The sequence below is a fragment of the Pholcus phalangioides genome, unplaced genomic scaffold, assembly GCF_987345545.1.
Source record: "Pholcus phalangioides strain wild (caught in Gottingen) unplaced genomic scaffold, Ppha-v1.0 ptg000009l_1, whole genome shotgun sequence".
Lineage (NCBI taxonomy): Eukaryota > Metazoa > Arthropoda > Arachnida > Araneae > Pholcidae > Pholcus > Pholcus phalangioides.
This window is the reverse complement of record NW_028301602.1, coordinates 32,598,026-32,619,168: the sequence shown is the minus strand read 5'-3', so window position 1 is coordinate 32,619,168 and position 21,143 is coordinate 32,598,026. Positions and strand designations below refer to the sequence as shown.

At 35.4% G+C, this 21,143-nt stretch overlaps 2 protein-coding genes across 3 annotated transcripts in view; one reads left to right on the top strand and one right to left on the bottom strand.

Annotated features, from left to right (window-relative positions):
- Positions 1-2,891: 2,891 nt before the first annotated feature.
- On the bottom strand, positions 2,892-4,232 carry LOC149082836 (putative ubiquitin carboxyl-terminal hydrolase MINDY-4). Its single transcript, XM_089236775.1, has 2 exons — positions 3,530-4,232; positions 2,892-3,292 (listed from the first exon to the last, which is right to left on the bottom strand). Exons 1-2 carry the CDS (start codon positions 4,230-4,232, stop codon positions 2,892-2,894), a joined length of 1,104 nt encoding a protein of 367 aa, XP_089092901.1.
- A 14,376-nt stretch (positions 4,233-18,608) lies between these two features.
- LOC149082834 (uncharacterized) overlaps positions 18,609-21,143 on the top strand; it is an 82,195-nt gene continuing 79,660 nt past the window's right edge. For both annotated transcript variants that reach the window (XM_089236901.1, XM_089236900.1), the window contains exon 1: positions 18,609-18,787. The gene's annotated coding sequence lies outside the window, so the exon portion shown is untranslated. The remainder of the gene's footprint in view (positions 18,788-21,143) is intronic.

The following is a 21,143-nucleotide window of genomic DNA, read 5'->3' as shown; positions in this document are numbered from 1 at the left end:
AAGAAAATATGCTTTTCAGAGAATTTATATATGACAAATACGTTATATTTTATTTAAATAAAATGCATCTAGACAATGGCAGTTTTTGCATAAAAATGTATAACTACCACTAAAAATAGTAGTATTTTTACCCCTCTTCACGCCTGAGATAAAACTATTATATACGAGAAAAGAAATTTTTTTATTGATTGATTTGTGTTTTGTTGCATGTGAAAATGCCATCAAACAACAAAAAAAAATCTTTATTACAACCCTCTGATTTAAGACGTGAAAGTCAATACCTCAGAAGTGTGTTTACTTGAAAAAAGAATCATTCTAAAAACTATTTAATACCTTAAAAAATGAAGATTCACATATGCATACTTCAGGAGCGTAGAGGTTACACACACACACACACACACACACACACACACACACACACACACACACACACACACATATATATATATATATATATATATATACACGCCACATACTTTAAATTATTACATATACAGGGCCGCAACTAGATGTTTGTTCAGCCGGGGCAAGAGCGCATTTTGGTGCCCCCATGTAATGTTGAAGGAGGGGGTTGATTGGTGAAATCTACGCCCCCTCTGGTTCGGCGCCCGAGACACCAGACTCCTGCACTCCTGTAGTTGCGGCCCTTTACATATATAAGCTACACGAAATTTCATTTCTTATAATTTAGAGAAATTATTGATGAGGTTTTGTAATTTTCTTGAAAAGTTTATTTTATTCCTGAAACATTATGTAAGTGCTTACATTTTTTGTGATAAGGTTATAAAAGATTTTTCAGGAATATAAATGAACTTTTACTTATTATTTGAATATTGTTTCATGACTGAATATGACATGAGCGTGACTGTGTTACATTACATAACATAGTATGATGCATTATAATTATATACTAATAATTAATGTATGATTAGAGTAATTGCAATGTTCTGGAAAGATAATTTTTTCTGTTTTAATAACCCATAGTATAAATAAATTTTCGAAATTAAAAGTGACAAAGTGAATGAAGAGGATATTTAAATTAGGATATATATAAATAGGATACATATATATATATAAAGATCGACCATATAAATAAGATTTAAAAACTTAAAAGTCTTAAATTATTAGGAATTATCCCTTATGGAAAATAAAAAAAATTAGTTTTTCAACATTTGTTTATATTATTTTTTCAAATCTGACACTCCCTAAATATCTTACAAAAGAATGAATGAGATTCATTCAACAAATGAAGGAAAGTTTTCATCAACTTGATCGAGTCAAATTTCGTTACAACAGCGGTTCTCAACCTTTTCTGACTCGCGGAGCCCTTTTCAGTGAATAATTTCTATGGTGGAGCCCTGTTTAATTATAGAAGCCCTTTCTAGTACATTATTTATATGGCGGTACCCTTTAGGCCTCTTTTTTTTTTGTTTGTTTATCAAATTTATTGATTTATTTTATTATTCTCGAGTGGCCGCGGAGCCCCGGGAAGTTCACACGGAGCACCGGTTGAGAACCGCTGGGTTACAGCAACATCCTAGCGCTAACACGAAATCACCAGGTTCTGCGAAAACGCGCCAAATGTAATAGCGCAGAACCTGTTCTTTCCCCGACAGTACTGCTTATCTTTTCTTCACGTTCGACAAGTTTTATGAATAGCGTGCGCAGTCTATTATATCTTTAGTCTACGATATCCACCTATTATATAAGTGATTTAGTAGTTAACTAAATTTCAAGTCGTCAAAAGCACATAAAACTGTTACAACGAAATAATCAAGTAATGTATGCAGGCCAGGCCCACTGGTGCATTGTGCCTACTTAATGAAAAAAATAGGCCAGTTCCTATTCCACTTTCTACTTGACCATCAAACTACTTAACAATTCAACGCTACTGAATCCGTGAAACCAGCCCCTTAACGTCTGCATACATTTTTAACTACATACTCGACGACTTAAAATTTAGTTAACTACCAAATTACTTAATCCCCGTGGAAACGGATCTTTATGAAATGTTGGGAGCCACTTCTACAGAATATACAAGTACAGTCAGACCTCGTTATACCGTCACCCCTGGGCCGAATAAAAATGGCAGTAAAAAAAACCAACGGGTTTACTCAATAATGAGTAAGCTCATTATATGTGGTGATTCTTACACAAAATTTTAGTCACTGACTTTAAAAGCGAAGCCAGAAATGATATATATCATACAGTAGAACCTCCCATAACGGACACTTCCCGTCAGTGGTGGTCATCATACCAGTTCACGGATACTTTCAGGAATTAAGTCAACGAGCTTCAATGTATTTTTCTACCTATTAATGACCATTCCCCGTTAGCGGACAAAATTTTCGGTCTCAAGGGTTTCCGTCATAGAGAGGTTCCACTTTATTGAGGTCTGAGTGTATATGATGGAGAAGAAAAAAAAGTCAGAAAAAATAAAATATGAAAATCACATACAACTGATTTGTAATTCTGGAGTTCCAATGATGCGTAATGAATGATATTCAATCGGCCCGTGAAACAAATTCATTGCATCACTAAAAAAATTCATAAATTAAAAAAAATTGAATGAATTATATTATAAATCAAAATTTATTCATTTTAAGTTTGTAAAAAAATGGTAAATTGGTAAATTAAAAACTAAATGTTCAATCATTTTTCCACTGAAAATATGACGAAACACTAAAACTTGATATTTTAATAAATTAAATGTACACATGTAAAAAAATTTTTATGAAAATTTCTAAAAATGATTCAGGAAAAAAAAAAAAAATGTATCGTCAAAAGATACGAACCGTAAAACTCAATGAACTTAATTTTGTTTTTTGAACATAAATTTCTAAAAAGAAAACATGTTGACATAATATATTTGTTCCCGATGGGGATAATCGTCACATTTCGTATGTCTCCACCTTGGCGTTCGGCCACCGGCACAATACACATTTTTCAATCGGTTTCGGTTCATTCTCATTATCGTCCGTTTTGTTGCTTGGGTCGTCATCGGATACGGCCACCGGATTCACCCTTACGGTGGTTTCGGACCTTCGCCTACTCATGTTGTCAACGTTAATCAGACAAAAAGGCTCTCTAAAATCTTCGGCCAAGATATCCACCGACCTTCCGAATAGGGTGGAATAGTGATTACCTGTGTTTATAACCCATATTGGGTACAACGGATTTTTGTAGAAGGATCCGATGGTCAACGCCCCATGGTATTCAAATAGCGACAAGAGGCCGATCTTATTCCGACGAGGGATTCCTTTGCACACCGTCACGTCATTTTCATCTTTTGGTGTCGCGTCCTTTTTCCCGTCTTCCGGCTTCTCGTCCTTTTTCCCGTCTTCCGGCTTCGCGTCCTTTTTCCCGTTTTCCGGCTTCTCGTCCTTATCCCCATCTTTCGACGTCACATCTTTATTCTCGTCTTTCGACGTCACGTTCTCATTCCCGTCATTCGACGTCACGCCCTCATTCCCGTCTTTCGGTGTCGCATCACCATTCCCGTCATTCGGCACCTCTTCATTTTCATTATAATATGTCATTTCTCCATTGAAAACATTTGTCACTGCCTTGCCCGTCAGGAGAAGATTCACCAGTTCTTGAGAGCAATATCCGTCATTGTCTCCGATGAGACTACTCTCTGCGTTGTCCATCTCATTACGTATATTCTGGATCCCTTTGGTTAGGAGGACGGAATACAAGAAAGTGACGACGCCTCCGTTCATGTCATGCGTGTAATGATTTGCAAAGCTGAATAAGTAGTCCAGCAGTTCTTCCTTATTCCCGAACGACCTCACATTCAGATATTCGATGTGATTGTCTCTTCTGAAAGAGTTCCGCATCACCTTGCTACTCAGTACGACCGTATGTCCCTTATAAACCATCAGCACCCTTCCTAACCGCGACACTTGCATCAAGATACTCATCATGGCACGTGCGAGTGCATCTCTTTTCACGTTGAAGTTGGAGCAATCTAATTCTTCGTCTGGTCCTGCTATTCTATCTTGGCTGAAGAGCAGATCATACATGACGAACGCTTGCACTGAGGCAATCACCCCGCAAGGACCTCCACACATCTGTACTAGCCTGTGACAGGGTTTCCGAGGCTCAAATCTCAGACCTTGTTTTAACCATGCGTCGTCAAAACTCTCGCCGACTTTACCGAACAGTAACATCCTCAGATCGCAAGCTTCATCGAACGTAATTGGTCTTACCGAAGCCCTGAATATATTCATCTTGACTCTTTAGCACTCTTTTCCAATGGCTTAAAAACAACTCGAAAAATTTTCTCGTGAATTTAAAAGCAACTAAGGTCTTTGAAACAGCTGCCTTCTTTGAGAACAATAAAGTTTTTTTTGTTTTGTTTAAAGGTAGACTGATCCTATCCAACTCAAGAAATCTGTGATTCAAGAAATCTAAAATGAAGTATATGAGAGAAAAAATGAGTGAAGTATGAAGATTAAATACGCAACCAAAATGGAGTTGCTAACGTAAGGTTCTTATCGCGTATAAAAGTCAACATCTTTCAGATTTTATACGGGACTAGGGCTATAATACCAGGCGCTGCCCGGGTCTTCTTCAGTTACTGGGAGGATTGAAAGAATGACAAATCATTATAAAGGAATAAACTATTATACATAATACTGGCAGCATTAAAGAAGCGACAAATCATTGTAAAAGCATATGCATGTCTGAAACACATTGCTAGGGAATCACGGTGACCAAAAAGAAAACATTCTGAAATTCTTTGATGAGGCCGAGAAAAATTATTGTTGCCTCACAATTTTTGGTCCATTTGGGTATTTTCCCAGCTCTGACGAACTTTTAAAGTAGCCTATAGTTAAAGTTGAGTCCCGCTTGGTATATATGCAAAATTTGGCTAAGATCGATCAAAAATTGCAGATTTGTATAGAGAACATATACAGACAGACAGACAGAAAATCAATATTATATATATAGATTAATTAATTACACAGGGTATTTACTACAAATATAGGTTGTCCCAAAACTGATAGGCTCATTTAAAAAATAAATAAATAATAATAAAAACGTTAAAATGCACCTTTTGTTGCATTGTGCTTGGGAAAACAGTAATTTTCAGCCACTTCAATATTGAGTTGCTGTATTTTGGTTACAGTTGATATCTATATTTTTTATGGGCATCCTTTTTCAGCTACCTCGTTGGGCATTTTTCTTGTTGTGACCTTTGTGTTTGTATTTGCATTCGAAATTTGCAAATGTTTGCATCAGATGACGCTGCAGTCTGGAAAAACGAAATTACTATGTTCTCAAAATTGTCACCATTTGCAACTAAGATATGATATAGAAACATGGCGTAGTCTCAGAAAAAAAAATTCGTAGAGACTCCTGCAAATGCCACGGCCGGGAACTGGAAAATAACGTATTTTAGTTTTCCAGACTGCAGCACCATCTGTTAAAGAACTTTGCATCTAATTTTGAAATTCTATCAGGTCATTCCTGCTGAGAAGTTGGCATGGGATTCTGTGAACTTTTTCTGAGTTGCAAAGAGACTCACTCAGAAATGAGTCGTTTTGCACTCATGGGAACGCAAATTAGTGCATTTCTATGAGTGAAATGTACTCATAAATGGTGCATTTCTATGGCTTCCCTTTAATTTTGTATGAATAAGCCCGTCACTTCTGAGACTCTCTGTATCAGTTTGATAAGGCTACTACTACTTAACTGTACATGCACATAGTAAGGAGATTTAAGCAAGGAGCACATCGTACCCCTCGTTTCTGAGAAATTTCTAACAAATCTGTGCATGCGGGAAAGTGTTGAATGTATAGACGAGGCATTAACGTATTTATGATATTAGATTTCTGCGAGTTCCGTGTTTGAGAAGTGCTGCTATGTACTCCATATATTTTGAAGTGAAAGTGACCAAATGCTTAAATTTGCATTTTTGTTACCTTTTTAAAGTTCAGCCTGCTCTCTGTCGACAGACTTATTTGCATGAGAAACCGGTTCGAATTTAGAAACTATAAAGAATTCTTTTTACGGCTGCACATATATTAGAGAAATGGCAATTGAGTTTGATTAAGTTAGTTGAGTTAACAGAATTTTATTTTGTTTCCGCTTCCGGCTGCAAGGTTGTCCCAAAGTCGGTTAGGTAGTGTCATCCAGCGAGTAAGTATCGTGTTCAGTGAAAAATCTCTCCACAGATCTAACACCTTTAATATGCTGGAGATATATTTTTTATGCTTATGTGTGCTCATGTGTCAAGACACTGTAGTGGCCGAGTGGTCAAAGTAACGGACTCGCATCGTAAGGATCCGGTCTCGAACCCTACTATCGCCACGGTGGTGATAGGCTAAAGTTGGTTTTCTGTGGATCCCAACTTCGAGGCATAAATGCGGGTCGATCTCCCCGTTAAAAAAGTCTCGCCACAGACAGCAACAGGCCTACAACGGTACAACTATTCAATCATAGTTAGAAAAATTGATGGCAGATGACATCTATACAGAAACAAATTTCACGTTCGGTTCACAACACTTACACACACGTTTTCTAGCATATGTCCAAGTCTTCTTCGACCACCTACTTATATCTCTTCATTGAAACAGACGGCGGGTCATGATCTGGTTAGGAGGAGGAGGTCACGTGTCAATTAGTATGCCTACAATAAAATCTTTGAAAGACTCCAATCATTTGCGGATGCTTTATGATGATCAGAATTGAATTCACATATAAGATGTATAAAACTTAAATAAGAAAATCAATGAAGTTCGTGTTCTGAATAAATTTAAAATGGATTTCTAAAAATCTAACGTCATTATTCAGAAATGAAACAAAAAAATTCTAGAGCAAACAGATTGAGAAAAAGGAAAGACACGCATAAATTATTTAGAAGAGTTTAAAGATCAGTGTAATTACTCTCTTTTTATGAATATTTTTAAAATGAGATTTATTCCTTTTTAACAAAAGAATCGGGTTTCCACTTTCTTTGTTTTTAAATGTAAATGATTTTTTAGTTGAAACACTGATTTACATGATGATTACATCAAGTTTCTTAAATAAGAAAAATTAACTCTATTCTGAATGAGTAGAGCGGTACATAATAATGATTGTCAAAAAATAAAATTTTCAAAGAGTCTTCAATGTGGTCAATATTTTGCCTATCTTTGTTTTTCCTCGAATATTGACGTGACAGATTGTTTTAATGCTTCCAAACCATGTAACACTGAATTTTTCTACAGGAATTCCGTGTATTTATTAATCAATCCAATATTGTTGAATTTTTTTTAGCTTGCATCTGTTAGCATTTGGATTTATATTTGTATATTAATTTATATTATTTTTTCAGTTATGGAAGTGATAAATAGTCTATGCATATTTATTTTTGTTACTTTACATTGTAATAGAATATTGGCAATGATTCAGATTTTTTTTCTTCTAAAACATTCTCCAGGGCTTTCACAATAACATGAAAAAACATATTTATTCCTAATTGAAAAAAAAAAATTTCAGGGGAAAACAAAACTGATTTAAAAAGTTGTGTTGGTTTCACTGCGGATGTATAATGTGTGCAAAGAAGCCCTCCGTGAATTTGACTGATGATAATAAAAGACTCATTAATAAGAGAGAATGTCTTTCCCCACCGAAATTAATGTTGCAGATCAAGACATTGATTATTCTGAATTATTAATTCTTGACAGTTTCAACTTCTTTTTAACTTTCCGTTTCACCATTGCCCACAGTCAACAATTTACATCGTTCGTCCCTTTCCTCATCACTTTTATCTTGTAACTGTCACATCTGCATTTTTTCACAGCTCTCGTTGCTCCCTACTAATCACCTGCCACGACATCCCTTTCACTTCATTCTCAGTATTTTCCATCCCAAATAATATTGCACTGCCTTAAGGGTGACCAAATAGTTCCAAAATGAGAATTATGGATATGAAATACAAACTTATAATAATTGTATCTGTCATAAACATATCTCAACAGCAATAGGCTCATTGTCATAGACACACGCAGTTGCAATGTTTTCACTTTTCACCGTAAGTTGTTTGGATCTTCGGGTTCGAAACTAGAAAATACGGAAATGAAAAAAAAAAGCTTTTCTATGAATATAAGCCCGCGTTTCTCCTTCGGGGAGACAGATGACGCTCATATACGAACATATTTTTCCTGATAAGTATAGCACATAATAAAAAAGTGGAGTTTCAAGAATATCAAAAGATCAACTAAATAAGAATACCAACCCATCTGAAACTTACACATTCAACTGAATTTTTACTGCTTGATACTCATTGCACAAACCTATTTTTTTCCCGGCCCGGATATGAATAGGCTTGGCCATGGAAAAGTGGGTGTAGCCATTTGAATTAGGCTACCCGATCTGGTTTGACTATCTCTTCCGTGCTCGAGATGAACGATGCATACCATAAATATATTATTTAGAACAAGGGTCTTCAACGTTTGGCCCCCGGAGTTTTTTGCCGTGGCCCGCAGATCATTTTTAGAAAATGATAAAACATTGGAGATAGCTATTAACAAAATAGAATGGTTTGATTACACCAACAGGCCAGTGAGAGACGGAGCATAAAGTCCAAACAATTTTTTTGGGGAAAAATTCAGCATCTAAAAATTGCGTATCTACATTCAGAATTCACAGAAATTCTGAAAAATACCTTCATGAAAAAATAACCTCAGAATTTTTTAAAGAATAATTTTCAGAATTAACAAAAAAAAAATTAAAAAATCGAAATTAACGAAAGAAATTTTGGGATAATACTTCTTCGAAAAACTAATTTCAGAATTTTTTGAAAGAAATAATTTCGGACTGAAATTATAAATTCGTAATTGATAAAACTTGCTAATTAATGGGAGAGTAATTCCAGAATTACTGAAAGAGATAATTTTTGAAACAAATGTTTTCAGAATTAGTGAAATAAATAATTTAAGAATTAACGATAAAAGCTATTTCGTAATTGATAAAAAAATGATTTCATAATTGAAAGAAATTATATCAAAATTAATGAAAGTAATATTTTCGGCATTACAGAATTCCAGAATAACTAATTGCAGACAAGCAAATAGTTATTTTGAAAATTGAAGTAATTTTGAATTCCATTCTGAGATTCAAGTGATTTCGGAATGATTAAAAGAAGTCCAGTAGAAAGATGTAATTTCAAAATTAATTGTAGAATAAACGAAGTCTTCAATTATTTTGGGAACCTGTTGACCCTTCTGTTGCGATAAAAGACTGTATATATAAATATGGATATTCCATCTTATACAGTATATAATTCTAAATAAATAAGGTTGCTGGCTCGCGGGTTTCGTGGGGTGTTTTAATTCAGCCCACGATATCTGAAAGGTTGAAGACGCCTGTATTAAGAAATCCTTATAAATTCATCCATCCTTTTCATAATACACATATAAAGGGTGCATAGGAAAATCCATTTATCCTGGAATAAGTCGTTAGCCATTGATCTAAGGCCGTGATTACGCTATAAAAGTTTTATTAAAGTTCTTTCATAAAACAAAATTCAACCAATAAGCTTGTCTATTACATTTGAGCAAATGTAACCGATAGGCTTATTGGTTAAGTTTTATAATAGAACTTTAATAAAACTTTTATACTTTAATCCCGGCCCAAGGAATACTTTCAATAGGGAAATATATTCAAATAAAGTGCAGAACTAACATACGTCATTCATGTAGCAACGAGTTTTATAGTCATTGAAATAATAATATTGACTTTTTATGCGGACACCTTGTCGTAAGAAATCCAATTAGAAAGATTTTGCCTGGTCTCTCCTAGCCCCCACCCAAAAAAAAAAAAAAATCGTTGTCTCTAGTTGCAATATTCGCCTTGATATTTTAATTCGAAAATCACTGAAAACGAGGGAAAGAACAGTATATGAAGCGTAGAATGAGCTTGTCCGTTAGTTCACGGACAAGTCCTGCCTTCATTTTCAGCTAATTTTGATTCAACTATCTCAGCGAATATTGCAATTAAAATCATGGAATGTTTTTGTTGAGCTCAGCAGAGAGACAGGGAAATAACTTTTTGATCAAGTTTATTTAGGGCATGGTATCAAAAAAAGTATTTCTATTACAACCCCTTGCAGCATGAATTACGTATCTGGGGTCTGTGCACGTTGTTTGAATACTTGCCTAATTGCAAGTATGTCTCTAACATCATCGGTCCGCCAGTAATTTGTGACAAGGGAAGTTGGCTCTGCACTCTATATATCAATAATTTAAGGATGAACACGGCTGGTTGAATATTTTTTTTCGAACGTATATGTTTTTTCTTAATGACTGCTTCTTTTTCCCCCGAATGAGCTGTATAAAAACAGTATAAAGCTCATCGGTATAAAAAAAGGTACCTACTGAATCTGCTGTAGATGTAATTCACGGTACGTGTCTAGATATAATCCACGGAATAAAGACTAATTCCTCATCAAAAAAGGTTGAAATAGGTAATCCTCGTAAAATGAGGAAAAAACATGCTCTATTCAGTTTAATAATCTTTTTTTCCCTTCATTGGACGAACTTACTTTGAGAAATTCGCTGCTATAGCCTCAAGTACTTTGGTAGTACCCCTTGTATTGAGCAGAGAGAGTTGGCATTATACCTGCTTTTTTTTTAATCTAACAACATAAAAATGGAACTGAAAACTGTTGATAGCAATAAATACAGTGAATCTCTTTTAAGACGGTCGTTAGGCGTTCCGTAAAAAAGTGGCCGTCTGCGGAGGTGACCGCCTAATAGGGGTTGTATAACAACAAAAACACATTTCGGGGGAAATAATTAGCTTCGATATTTTATTTCGAAAATCACTGAAGAATTTTTGTGTCAAAATTGCGGTTTTCAATGTCACAAAAAAAGAATCTTAATTTATTTACAATGCCCACAAAACGGATACATATAGAGTGAAGGATCGCTACAACGATACTCGATAAATCGCTGTGGTGGTCGAGTGGTTATAGTGCCGGACTCGTGATGCGAGGATCCGGGTTCGAACCCCACAGTGGTGGTCGGCTGAAGTTGGTTTTCTGTGGTTCCCAACTTCAAGGCGCAAATGCGAGCCGATCTCCCCGTTAAAAAGTCTCGCCACAGAGAGCAACAGTCCTACAACGGTAAATAATTCAACCATAACACTTCACTCATAGTTAGAAAAACTGGGGGCAGATGACAGCACTACACATAACAAGCATTACACCGAAACAAACTTTACGTCAGGTTGCACTACACGTACACGCACATTCCCGCATGTACCGATTCGTTGGGGGGTTCCGCGGGGGGGGGTGCATGTGTGGTGTAGCAGTAGTAGGTAGGGACTCCAAAAAATGGCTCGGGATCCATGATGTTCTTAAGTCAGCCACCTCGTTGGGCAATTTGCCTGTTGTGGCGTTGTATTTGTAAATCCCTCTACAACGGTATTTTTTTCAAATCTTGTCTAAATCTATAGTCTAATGTTAAACTTCTTTCGATACAACGATATCCTTTACTATGATAAACCACTCTATAACAATATTTTTAGGGTGATTTTGAAACCCCTACACTTTATTCTTTTTACTTTTTGCTCAAAATATTCGTCAGTATATACATAGTTTAACTCATCTCACATGTTTAAGTTCCACCGAGGACGCCTGAAACCACACATGCCGTTCGTAAACATTCCTTTGATGAACCTCTGACGATTTGGCACATGCTGTAATGTGCCGGGTTTTGAAACCATCGGGAAGTTTGTTTCTGAGCGAGGGCGTAGCGGGGGGGGGGGGAACCCGAAATGTGAAAAAAGGAAAAAAGATGGCCAAATCTATTGTTCTATCACTTTGCCCCCCCCCTCCCCGAAATGAAAGTGTTCCCCCCGAACGAAATTTCTGGCTACGCCCCTATTTCTGAGAAATGCCTGTTACGTGTTTGAGAAGTGCTGCCGTCTACCTTCCGAATTTTGAAACAAAAATCTAAGCAGGTTATTTTACCTGTCGTATTATGCTTCGAAATGTTTGTGGAAAAGCGACAGGTGATGTGTAAGAGATTTATTTGCGCAATTGAAAGTTTGAGTGTCTAAATTGTTATCAATAATAATTACCTTATTTTTTGGCTTACCTATCCATCACTACGCTTACGTGTGGAAAACATAATTTTGGAGCCTTGAAACATTAGTTTTGGTAAACCTTTTTAACCGCCAATGTTCCTAATTGGGAATATGGGTTTTATTAATTAGATAAAAATATTTTTCTTACATGAAAGCACTTGATTTTTTTTCCTGAATGCACGAGATTCCAAACTTAATTTACAAAACAAAAATTTCATTTATTCCAGCACTTATGCCATAAATTTAATTTTTTTTAAATCACCTATTTTTAAGGAAGAATAAAATTTAATTGTTTTTGTTTTGATTTTAATGTTGTTTCTATGGACATGATCAAGCCCAGAAAACATACAAGAAAATTTTTTTCCATGAATTTTATGGCTGATATCTCAAAACTAAAGGATCGGAAGAGGAAATAACAGAAAAAATTCAGAAAATCAATCCAAATCTTAATTCGGCCGGTTAAAAAAAAAAGCAACACTATTCCCTCCCAAAGAATTATGAACATCATTGTAAAACATTCAAATTTAAATTATTTAAATTTTGTAAATTATTTCTGCGTACTTAGCAAGCATTTCTGCAAACAAATATTCTTTTATAGGATGCAAATAATGAGTATTTAAATGGAAATTAAATTTTATTCTTCTCTGGAAAGATGCGGTATTAGCTTTAAGGGGTCTCCCAGTCTTTTAATCTAATAAAAAATTAATTTTCTTATATAGAAATGTGATTAAAAATGTTATGTGTACATTCATTTATTTAAAATTTTTACCACAAATATTTTATGTTATATGCTATCCTATTCAAGTACAAAATTTCACGTATCTCTAATATTTAATTTTTTAAAGATTTTCAAAAAAAACATTAAAAACAGCTTGCGCTCATGATAAAATGATATCGGTGAAATTAAATAAAAATTATTTGAAAATAAATGACAAAAAACATTAGAGGTCCATTCATAAATACTTGGGTCACAAATTCAATTTTTTGTTAAATTTTTGAAATTTAAAATTTAATTTTTAATAAGATTGAGTCATTTAAATCTCAATCTTTTTCATTTTATGAACTGAACAGTTTCAGTTTTCTTTATCTCGAATCATTTTTACATTCAATTACATTGTGATTTCATGCAATTTTATCACGTGCGCAAGCTGTTTCTAATGCATTTTTTTGAAAATTTGTAAAAAATTAAGTATTAGATATACGTGAAATTTTGTACTGGTATAAGACAGCATACACAATCAACATATGCGATGAAAATTTGTAATAAATAAATATAATATTTTTTCAATAATACCTATACATAAGAAAGTTTTTAACATATTTAAACGGTAGGAGACCCACGTGCGAATATTACAAGAGATACAGCAGTTTTTGATGAAGTTGGCAAGAATTGAAATCGTTTAGCAAAAAAAAATGATTTAAAAAAATTTGCAAACTTGGAACTTTTGAAACCATCAAGAAGCTTACTACTATAGCGTCTCGTACGTTTGAATTGAAAATACAGAAAAGAGCAAAAAAAAAAAACCCCATTGTATTCAATATAATATAACCGAATGCTATATAGAGAATACACCGTAGGTTAACTTTATCCTGCGGAGAAAATTAGAATGTATGGCTATTGCTACTGATACTCTACAAGTCAAATTGAAGCTGAGGAATTATCAGCCACAACACATCTATTGCTTTCTACGTAACGAAGAAAGGAAGATTGATAACTCTCTAGGGATGGTTTTGATCTCAGTATCTGACAGGCAATGGCAACTGTTGATTTGTTACTAGGAATTTGTATATGCATTATCGTGGGTATATATTCCGGTATCACTGAGGAATATTATAAGGCTTGCTTTCTCTCACAGAAAGGAAAAAACCTTACCATTTCAAGCATGCGAAGCAGAAGATACATCGCATACTTTTACTTCGTTTTCATTTCAGATTTAGTTTAGTTTGTATGAAGAGTGATTCACTAGAAATCATAGAAAATTCAAAATGAATTCTTATACGATAGAACTTGATCAATTCAAATTTCGGATAATTCGAATGTTTACAAATCCCCTTTAGTTTTCTATCTAATTTAATGCTCAAATTTCTTGATTTCTTGTATAATGCGAACATTTTCGAATTGTTTGGACAATTCAAGAGTTTTTGGAAAAATCATGATTTTTGTTTCAGAAAATTTAGTTCGGAATAGTTCTACAAGAAGCCAGAATTTTCCTTTTCTCGACCAAGTTGTTAAACAAGAAATTTTTGAACACTAATAAAATTTTGAAAATTCTGTTTTTCTCTACTTTTTTCTAGTTTTCGATAATTTAATGCCCATTTTAACATTGTTTTTCTGGAGTGCATCGAGAATGTATACAACTTAATACCAATATGCTTTCAACCTATAGATGATAAGGTGTATATTCATTTGAAATCTGAATCTTTTTGTCGTCATTAAGAGTATGGGAAGCATCGGAAAGTTCATATTTTGTAATTACGTTAATGAAAATATATTTTCTTGATAGCAAAGAAGAATGATAAGCAAAATTTGGGAAACAGTTTCGTAACTGATGATGAAATTTTCACATAATTGACAATTATTATTCCTACGTGAACGTTGATAATTAAGGTGCAATTTTCAGTCATTTTACAGATTCAGGATAGATTAATTACACCCAACTCTTCCCAGTGACTTTGGACTTCGAATTAACCCAGACTGCATTTTAATTTTTCCAGAATTCCTTCAATTTTTTTTTCAATGTTATAGTTATAAATTACGAGACATTTGGTATTATCATAAGTTATATGAATGGCATAGGAACCCTTTTTTTTAAACAAGTATCAAAGTTTTAAGGAAATTTTATGCTCATAGAATGATGTCACACTTACTGGTTCATATGAAATATTGTAAATAATTTCTTGAAAAATATGAGCACAGGATCAGTTTTTATCAAGATCAGAGAAGTCAAGTCAAGATCAGAGTGTGTTTCTTCACTTTTTAATTATTATCTATGCTATTAATATGGAAAATACACATGGGAGAAAAATGTCATTTGCCTTATAGATAGCACGTAAAATTCAAAGAATAATTCTGAAAAAAATAATTTAAAAACTCATAGTGGAATCCGCAATGAAATGTGAAACTGGAGTTTCAGGAGCAGTCAACAGCATTAATTGCTCTTCGGTCAATTCCTCTGAATTGCTATTAATAAAAGCTGTTCGACTTCTACATCGATATCATTGAACCCTTCTCCACCCATCTGTTCCGCTAACATGACGATGTCTTTTATAGTCTCTTCAGTTGGTGCTGAAGAAATGGTTGTGTCCTTTAGCGCACATTGTGGCCAAAGGTTAATCCAACCCGAGGTGACCATTCCTCTCTTGGAAGCTGCCACGGCTCTAGTGATCACAGTAATAGCATTAGCAAGCCATCATAAACACGCACAAGTCAAATTTTGTAAACAAAACACATGAATGAAGCTTTCTGACTGTTGAAAAAAAAAATCCGCGAATACGGGGGGGCCGACTGTATAATGTTGCTAATACACTGAAGAGCCAAAAAAACTGGTACACCTTCCTAATATCGTGTAGTGCCCCCGCGAGCCTGCAGAAGTGCCGCAACACGACGTGGCATGGACTCCACTAATGTCTGAAGTAGTGCTGGAGGTAATTGACACCATGAATCCTGCAGGGCTGTCCATAAATCCGTAGGAGTAAGAGGGGGTGGAGATCTCTTTTGAACAGCACGTTGCAAGACATCCCAGATATGTTCAATAATGTTCATGTCTGGGGATTTAGGTGGCCAGCGGAAGTGTCTAAAGTCAGAAGATTGTTCCTGGAGCCACTTTGTAGCAATTCTGGACGTGTGGGGTGTCGCATTGTCCTGCTGAAATTGTCCAAGTCCATCGGAATGCACAATGGACATGAATGGGTGCAGGTGATCAGACAGGATGCTTACGTACCTGTCACCTGTCAGAGTCGTATCTAGACGTATCAGAAGTCCCATATCACGCCAACTGCACACGCCCCATACCATCACAGAGCCTCCACCAGCTTGAACAGTCCCCTGTTGACATGTAGGGTCCATGGATTCATGAGGTTGTCTCCATACCCGTCCATCAGCTCGAAGCAATTGGAACCGAGACTCGTCAGATCAGGCAACGTGTTTCCTGTCCTCAACAGTCCAATGTCGGTGTTGTCGGGCCAGGCGAGGCGTAAAGCTTTGTGACGTGCAGTCATCAAGGGTACACGAGTGGGCCTTAGGCTCCGAAAGCCCATATCGATGATGTTTCGTTGAATGGTTCGCACGCTGACACTTGTTGATGGCCCAGCATTGAAATCTGCAGCAATTTGCGGAAGGGTTGCACGTCTGTCACGTTTAATGATTCTCGTCAGTCGTCGTTGATCCCGTTCTTGCATGATCTTTTTCCGGCCGCAGCGATGGCGTAGATTTAATTTTTTACCGGATTCCCGATATTCACGGTACACTCGTGAAATGGTCGTACGTGAAAATCCAAATTTCATCGCTACCTCGGAGATGCTATGTCCCATCTCTCGTGCGCCGACTATAACACCACGTTCTAACTCACTTAAATCTCGATAACCTGCCATTGTAGCAGCAGTAACCGATCTAACAACTATGCCAGACACTTGTTGTGCTATATAGGCGTTGCCGACCGCAGCGCCGTACTCTGATTGGTTCCATATCTCTTTATTTGCATACGCATGCCTGTACCAGTTTTTTTGGCTCTTCATGGAAAATGTATCTGGTTGAAAAAATCAAATTAAATACATAATAATAATGTAAATATAATAAGCACGGCCTTCATCTCATCAACCATCCGTCGTAGAGGTGTGATTCCTATTTAAAAAAAATGCTCAACAGGCGTTCAAAAATTACCCTGTACAAGTTTTGAGAGTGAAAATACAGTGTGTAGCAAAATGAAAAAAACTAAATTTTTATACTGTCCCCCTGTCCTCTAACTTCTAATTACAAAGTTGTTGCCCTGCCTCTCCTGAGCCCAACAAAACCAATTTCAAACTTTCAAGTGCAATATTCACTGAGCTATTCATATTAAAAAATTGGGGAAAGAACAGCGTTACATGCGGGTATAACGGGGTTTCCGTATTTAACGATGTTGTTTTCCCAAATTTCCTCCGCTTTTCGAATTCGAATATCTCTGTGAATATTGCACTCAAAAAAACTGAATATTTTTTGTTGGCATCAGGAGAAACAGGGTAACAACTTTCTAAATGGAAGTTAGAGCACGTTAGAGATTATTTATTTTGTTACACACTGTATTTTCACTCTTATAAGGTGATGTCCGTTATAACGACGGTTCACAATCAGAGGGAAAATTGTCGTTATAACGGACTTCTCTTTATAAAAGAATTTTAGTTCTTTTTTTGCACTGTAGGAACGCATAAATGAGCGGGGAAAAATAGATAAAGTTACCTTCATTTTTCTTTATATTTTGAACTACTTTTGCTGAAATATGCATCTCGAGTGAACTGTTAATGAATACACAATGCTGATTGTATAACAAAATTTTGCTCGGTGGGGAATACAGCAGCTTCTGCAACTGGAGTATTCGTTGCATTGTAGAAATTTCCAGTTACAGTTTAAGCGGGAAAAATGATCAAGACCTGTTTATCCTGTGTCCAGTATTGGAAGATTTCAAGAAAGGAAGGGGAGGAGAATGTGAAACGATTTTTTAAGGGATACATCAACGATGTCAAAATCAGAGATCGTGCCCCACCTGCCCAACCAACACACCTGCAGATGATATGATGTGTTTTTTCCACCTCCTATATAGGTAACAAGAAGATCAGATACAACATGTAGCCTTCTTAACTATGTGGAGGTACTGACATGCCCCGTTTATGAACACCTATGTATAATGTGAAGAGGTTTGAAAAAATACCACTTTCTCTAGTTCATTTTATGTATAATTCTTAAAGGATTAGGAAAAAAATGCTCTATCTGTTCGTGAATTTCCGTTGCCGTTATAACGAATGTGTTCTGATTTTCATTCATGAATGACTTGCTGAAAGCGGATAATTTTTGCACCTTTAACATTAGCTCATCGACAATCACTTGCGAATTACTCGCAATAGCGAGGTTATCGTTATAAGCCGTACTCGTTATAACTGTCTTTTACTGTACACCTTCAGATTTTAAGTACTTTTTTTACATCGGTCCTTCGATACCATATAGTATATTGTCTAGAAAAATGTCTTGGCATTTGCTTCACGGGAAACTCCAATAAAACGCCGGAAACTATTTATTCGGAGTAGAGGTCATAGCATATAAGTGAAACGCGAGGAAATTCTTATTTATCCAGTGGACAAATATAGTGTAGAACGTATAACTTTAATATCGGTCGTCCACCACCTCGTACGAGCGTGGGCGCGAGTGGGATGTCTTTCAAGTTTGTGATGACGCCTTGATCGGTATTTGCCCTGCCAATCGGATGAGAGCGAAACAGCATCCCGTAAGGAGACTTGCGCCGTTTGAATCGTTTTACTGAGAAGGGAGAGGAGTTTCCATGGAATTCCTCTTGAAGTAGCTTTCCGAAGGTGAAACGATTAGGACGCAACAAAAATTTTTCCAAACAGCAAAGAACATATTTCTCAATCGTAATCTCCAAGCCGAACGACAAACAACGAGAATCGACCCTTTTTGAATATTTTAATATAACATCTGAAAATATCAAGACAAGATCAGGTGAGTGTTTTCACCAATTCTTAAATTATTTTCCATGTTGATGTTTGTTTTATACGGCAGTATATATATATATCTGATATAATTTCAAAAAGATTTTTTTAAATGCTATTTAAGGTATACGACTACCTTTCTTGTCACTTTTCTATAAAATGGTCTTGGAGGGAACTTTAATAACATTTTTTGATATAATGTGTCCCAAATGGTGACAAAAATTACAATTTTGGACTACTTGCGTCAATTTCCATGTCATTTTTATGTCAAAGTTTAAGCAAAGTTCATGTAATATTCGAACACGATTGCAAAAAGTACTACGAACGGAATATTTTATGATTTTTATAGTTCAATTAGCTAATAATGGTGCTGGTTATAAACGAGAACTTGAAGGATTGTATGACATGATCATAAGTTACCCTCAAATCTATTGATGTACGTCTGAATTTTTTGAAATATCATTCAACATATTCTGTATAAAACATCGTAATTAGACAAATGTATGTGATAAACCTAGGATTTTGATACGAAACTTTGAAAATATATAGCAAAGTATCATATATTAAAAACATGAATTTTAAAATAAAGTTTCAAACTCAAGTAAAATGTCAAAAGGTATTCTTCGTAAAATGCGTCTAAAGTTTCTAATCAAAGTTACTTGTAAGTAAAAACGCAATACTCTAAAGTGGACGTGGCTTCAGTTATATAAGCGGCATTTAAATAAAACAGGTCTGCTTTAGAATTACGAAAAGGGGCATTTCATAAATAAATAAATGAAAAAATGTTTTTTTCCCCAAAACGACGTTTTTAAGGTAGTTGGATACCTTAAATAGACAGAATAACTAGAAGAAACATCAAAATTTTGTTTTTCGAAAACGAAATATTTTTTTTTTTTGAAATATTATTTTACTTAAAAAAAAGTTTTGTTTCAGAAATTGCTCAACCTCAATCAATATCTACATAAAATATATTAAAATTGTTAAGAAATTGAAAGTTTCAATTATTTCCAATGTTCATTGGTTTTGTGATTAGATACGATCAAACACACTATTCGTTTATCATTAGAAGAATACAAAACCATAAGTTGATGATAGATAAACATTAATGTTTACACATTTCGGGATAAATGTCAAAAATTTTAATGAGTTACATAATTTCGTACAGCAATTTCATAATGTACAAAACAAGGAACGTACAAAAGTCCGTACAGAACAGTACGGACCGAGCACGACCGGACCCTGCCGCTTACGCGATATAAATTCATCGTGCCGGAGAAAATTCTGAGTTACAGGGGAAAAAAATAAAAATAATTAGGATTCCTATCATGGTACCTAAAGGATCCCTAGTCATGTGAAGTGCATTCATATACAACTACAAAAAACCTGTGCGAGACCAGACATACAAAGAGAATCATATTATACAATCAGTTCAGTGGCCTAGGGAACCTAGAGGACTTTTTGACAATGTGCATTCAAATACGACATGCAAAATAACACGTACTAGTATAAATATATATGTTACGGTAAAACCTAGGATTTACCGGTGAGACGTAGGTTTTAGCACGATGAGTTGGTAAAAGCCCGAAATACATACATATATATAAATATATGTATGTTCATTCATGTACAATTTCCAAAAAGCATGCGCAAAGTCAGGCATATGCGAAAATAATCGGGTTATTCAAGGATTTCAGGGATCCTATTTTAGGGTGCTTAAGAGACCCATTGAGAATATGTATTCATTTGATCATTTTTGTCACACCACGGTAATTTTCTGCACACGAGGGCTAATTAGACCGGAACCTACAATTTATTGCCGATTCCGAACGGCAGGCTTATTTTTTATACTCATCGAGGGGTTGGTGCGCTAACCCCTCGATGGGGGACTCCCTGCGGTAGGAATTTTTTGCTGCGGTCAAGTCGCCGTTTAATGTTGCACCCCTGTGTCAGGAAAGTTTTCTGACAAGGACGAATCGGGTATCGAACACGCGACACTCTAAACATCCTTCGGTACTTTAGGCGAGTACCTTCTCGACCGGGCTACCGCGCCCAGAATATGTATTCAAAATTATACAATATGTTATATAAATGTGTAGTAAGTGAAGTCTCTAGGGCACAATTTTACTGGCGAGCCGATGATTCTAGAGGCATACTTCCAATTAGAAAAGGTATCCAAATAACATGAACTCAGATCCGTCATTCATATTGCAAGGGGTTGAATAGTTATTAAAATACAAAAACTGACTTAATATACGGACTTCCTGTCCTCGAAAATCCCAATTATAAAGTTGCTGCCCTGTCTCTTTAGAGAGCCATTTAGATATTGTTTCTATCATATCTTTCTATGGAGCTCGATTGTTTTTTTA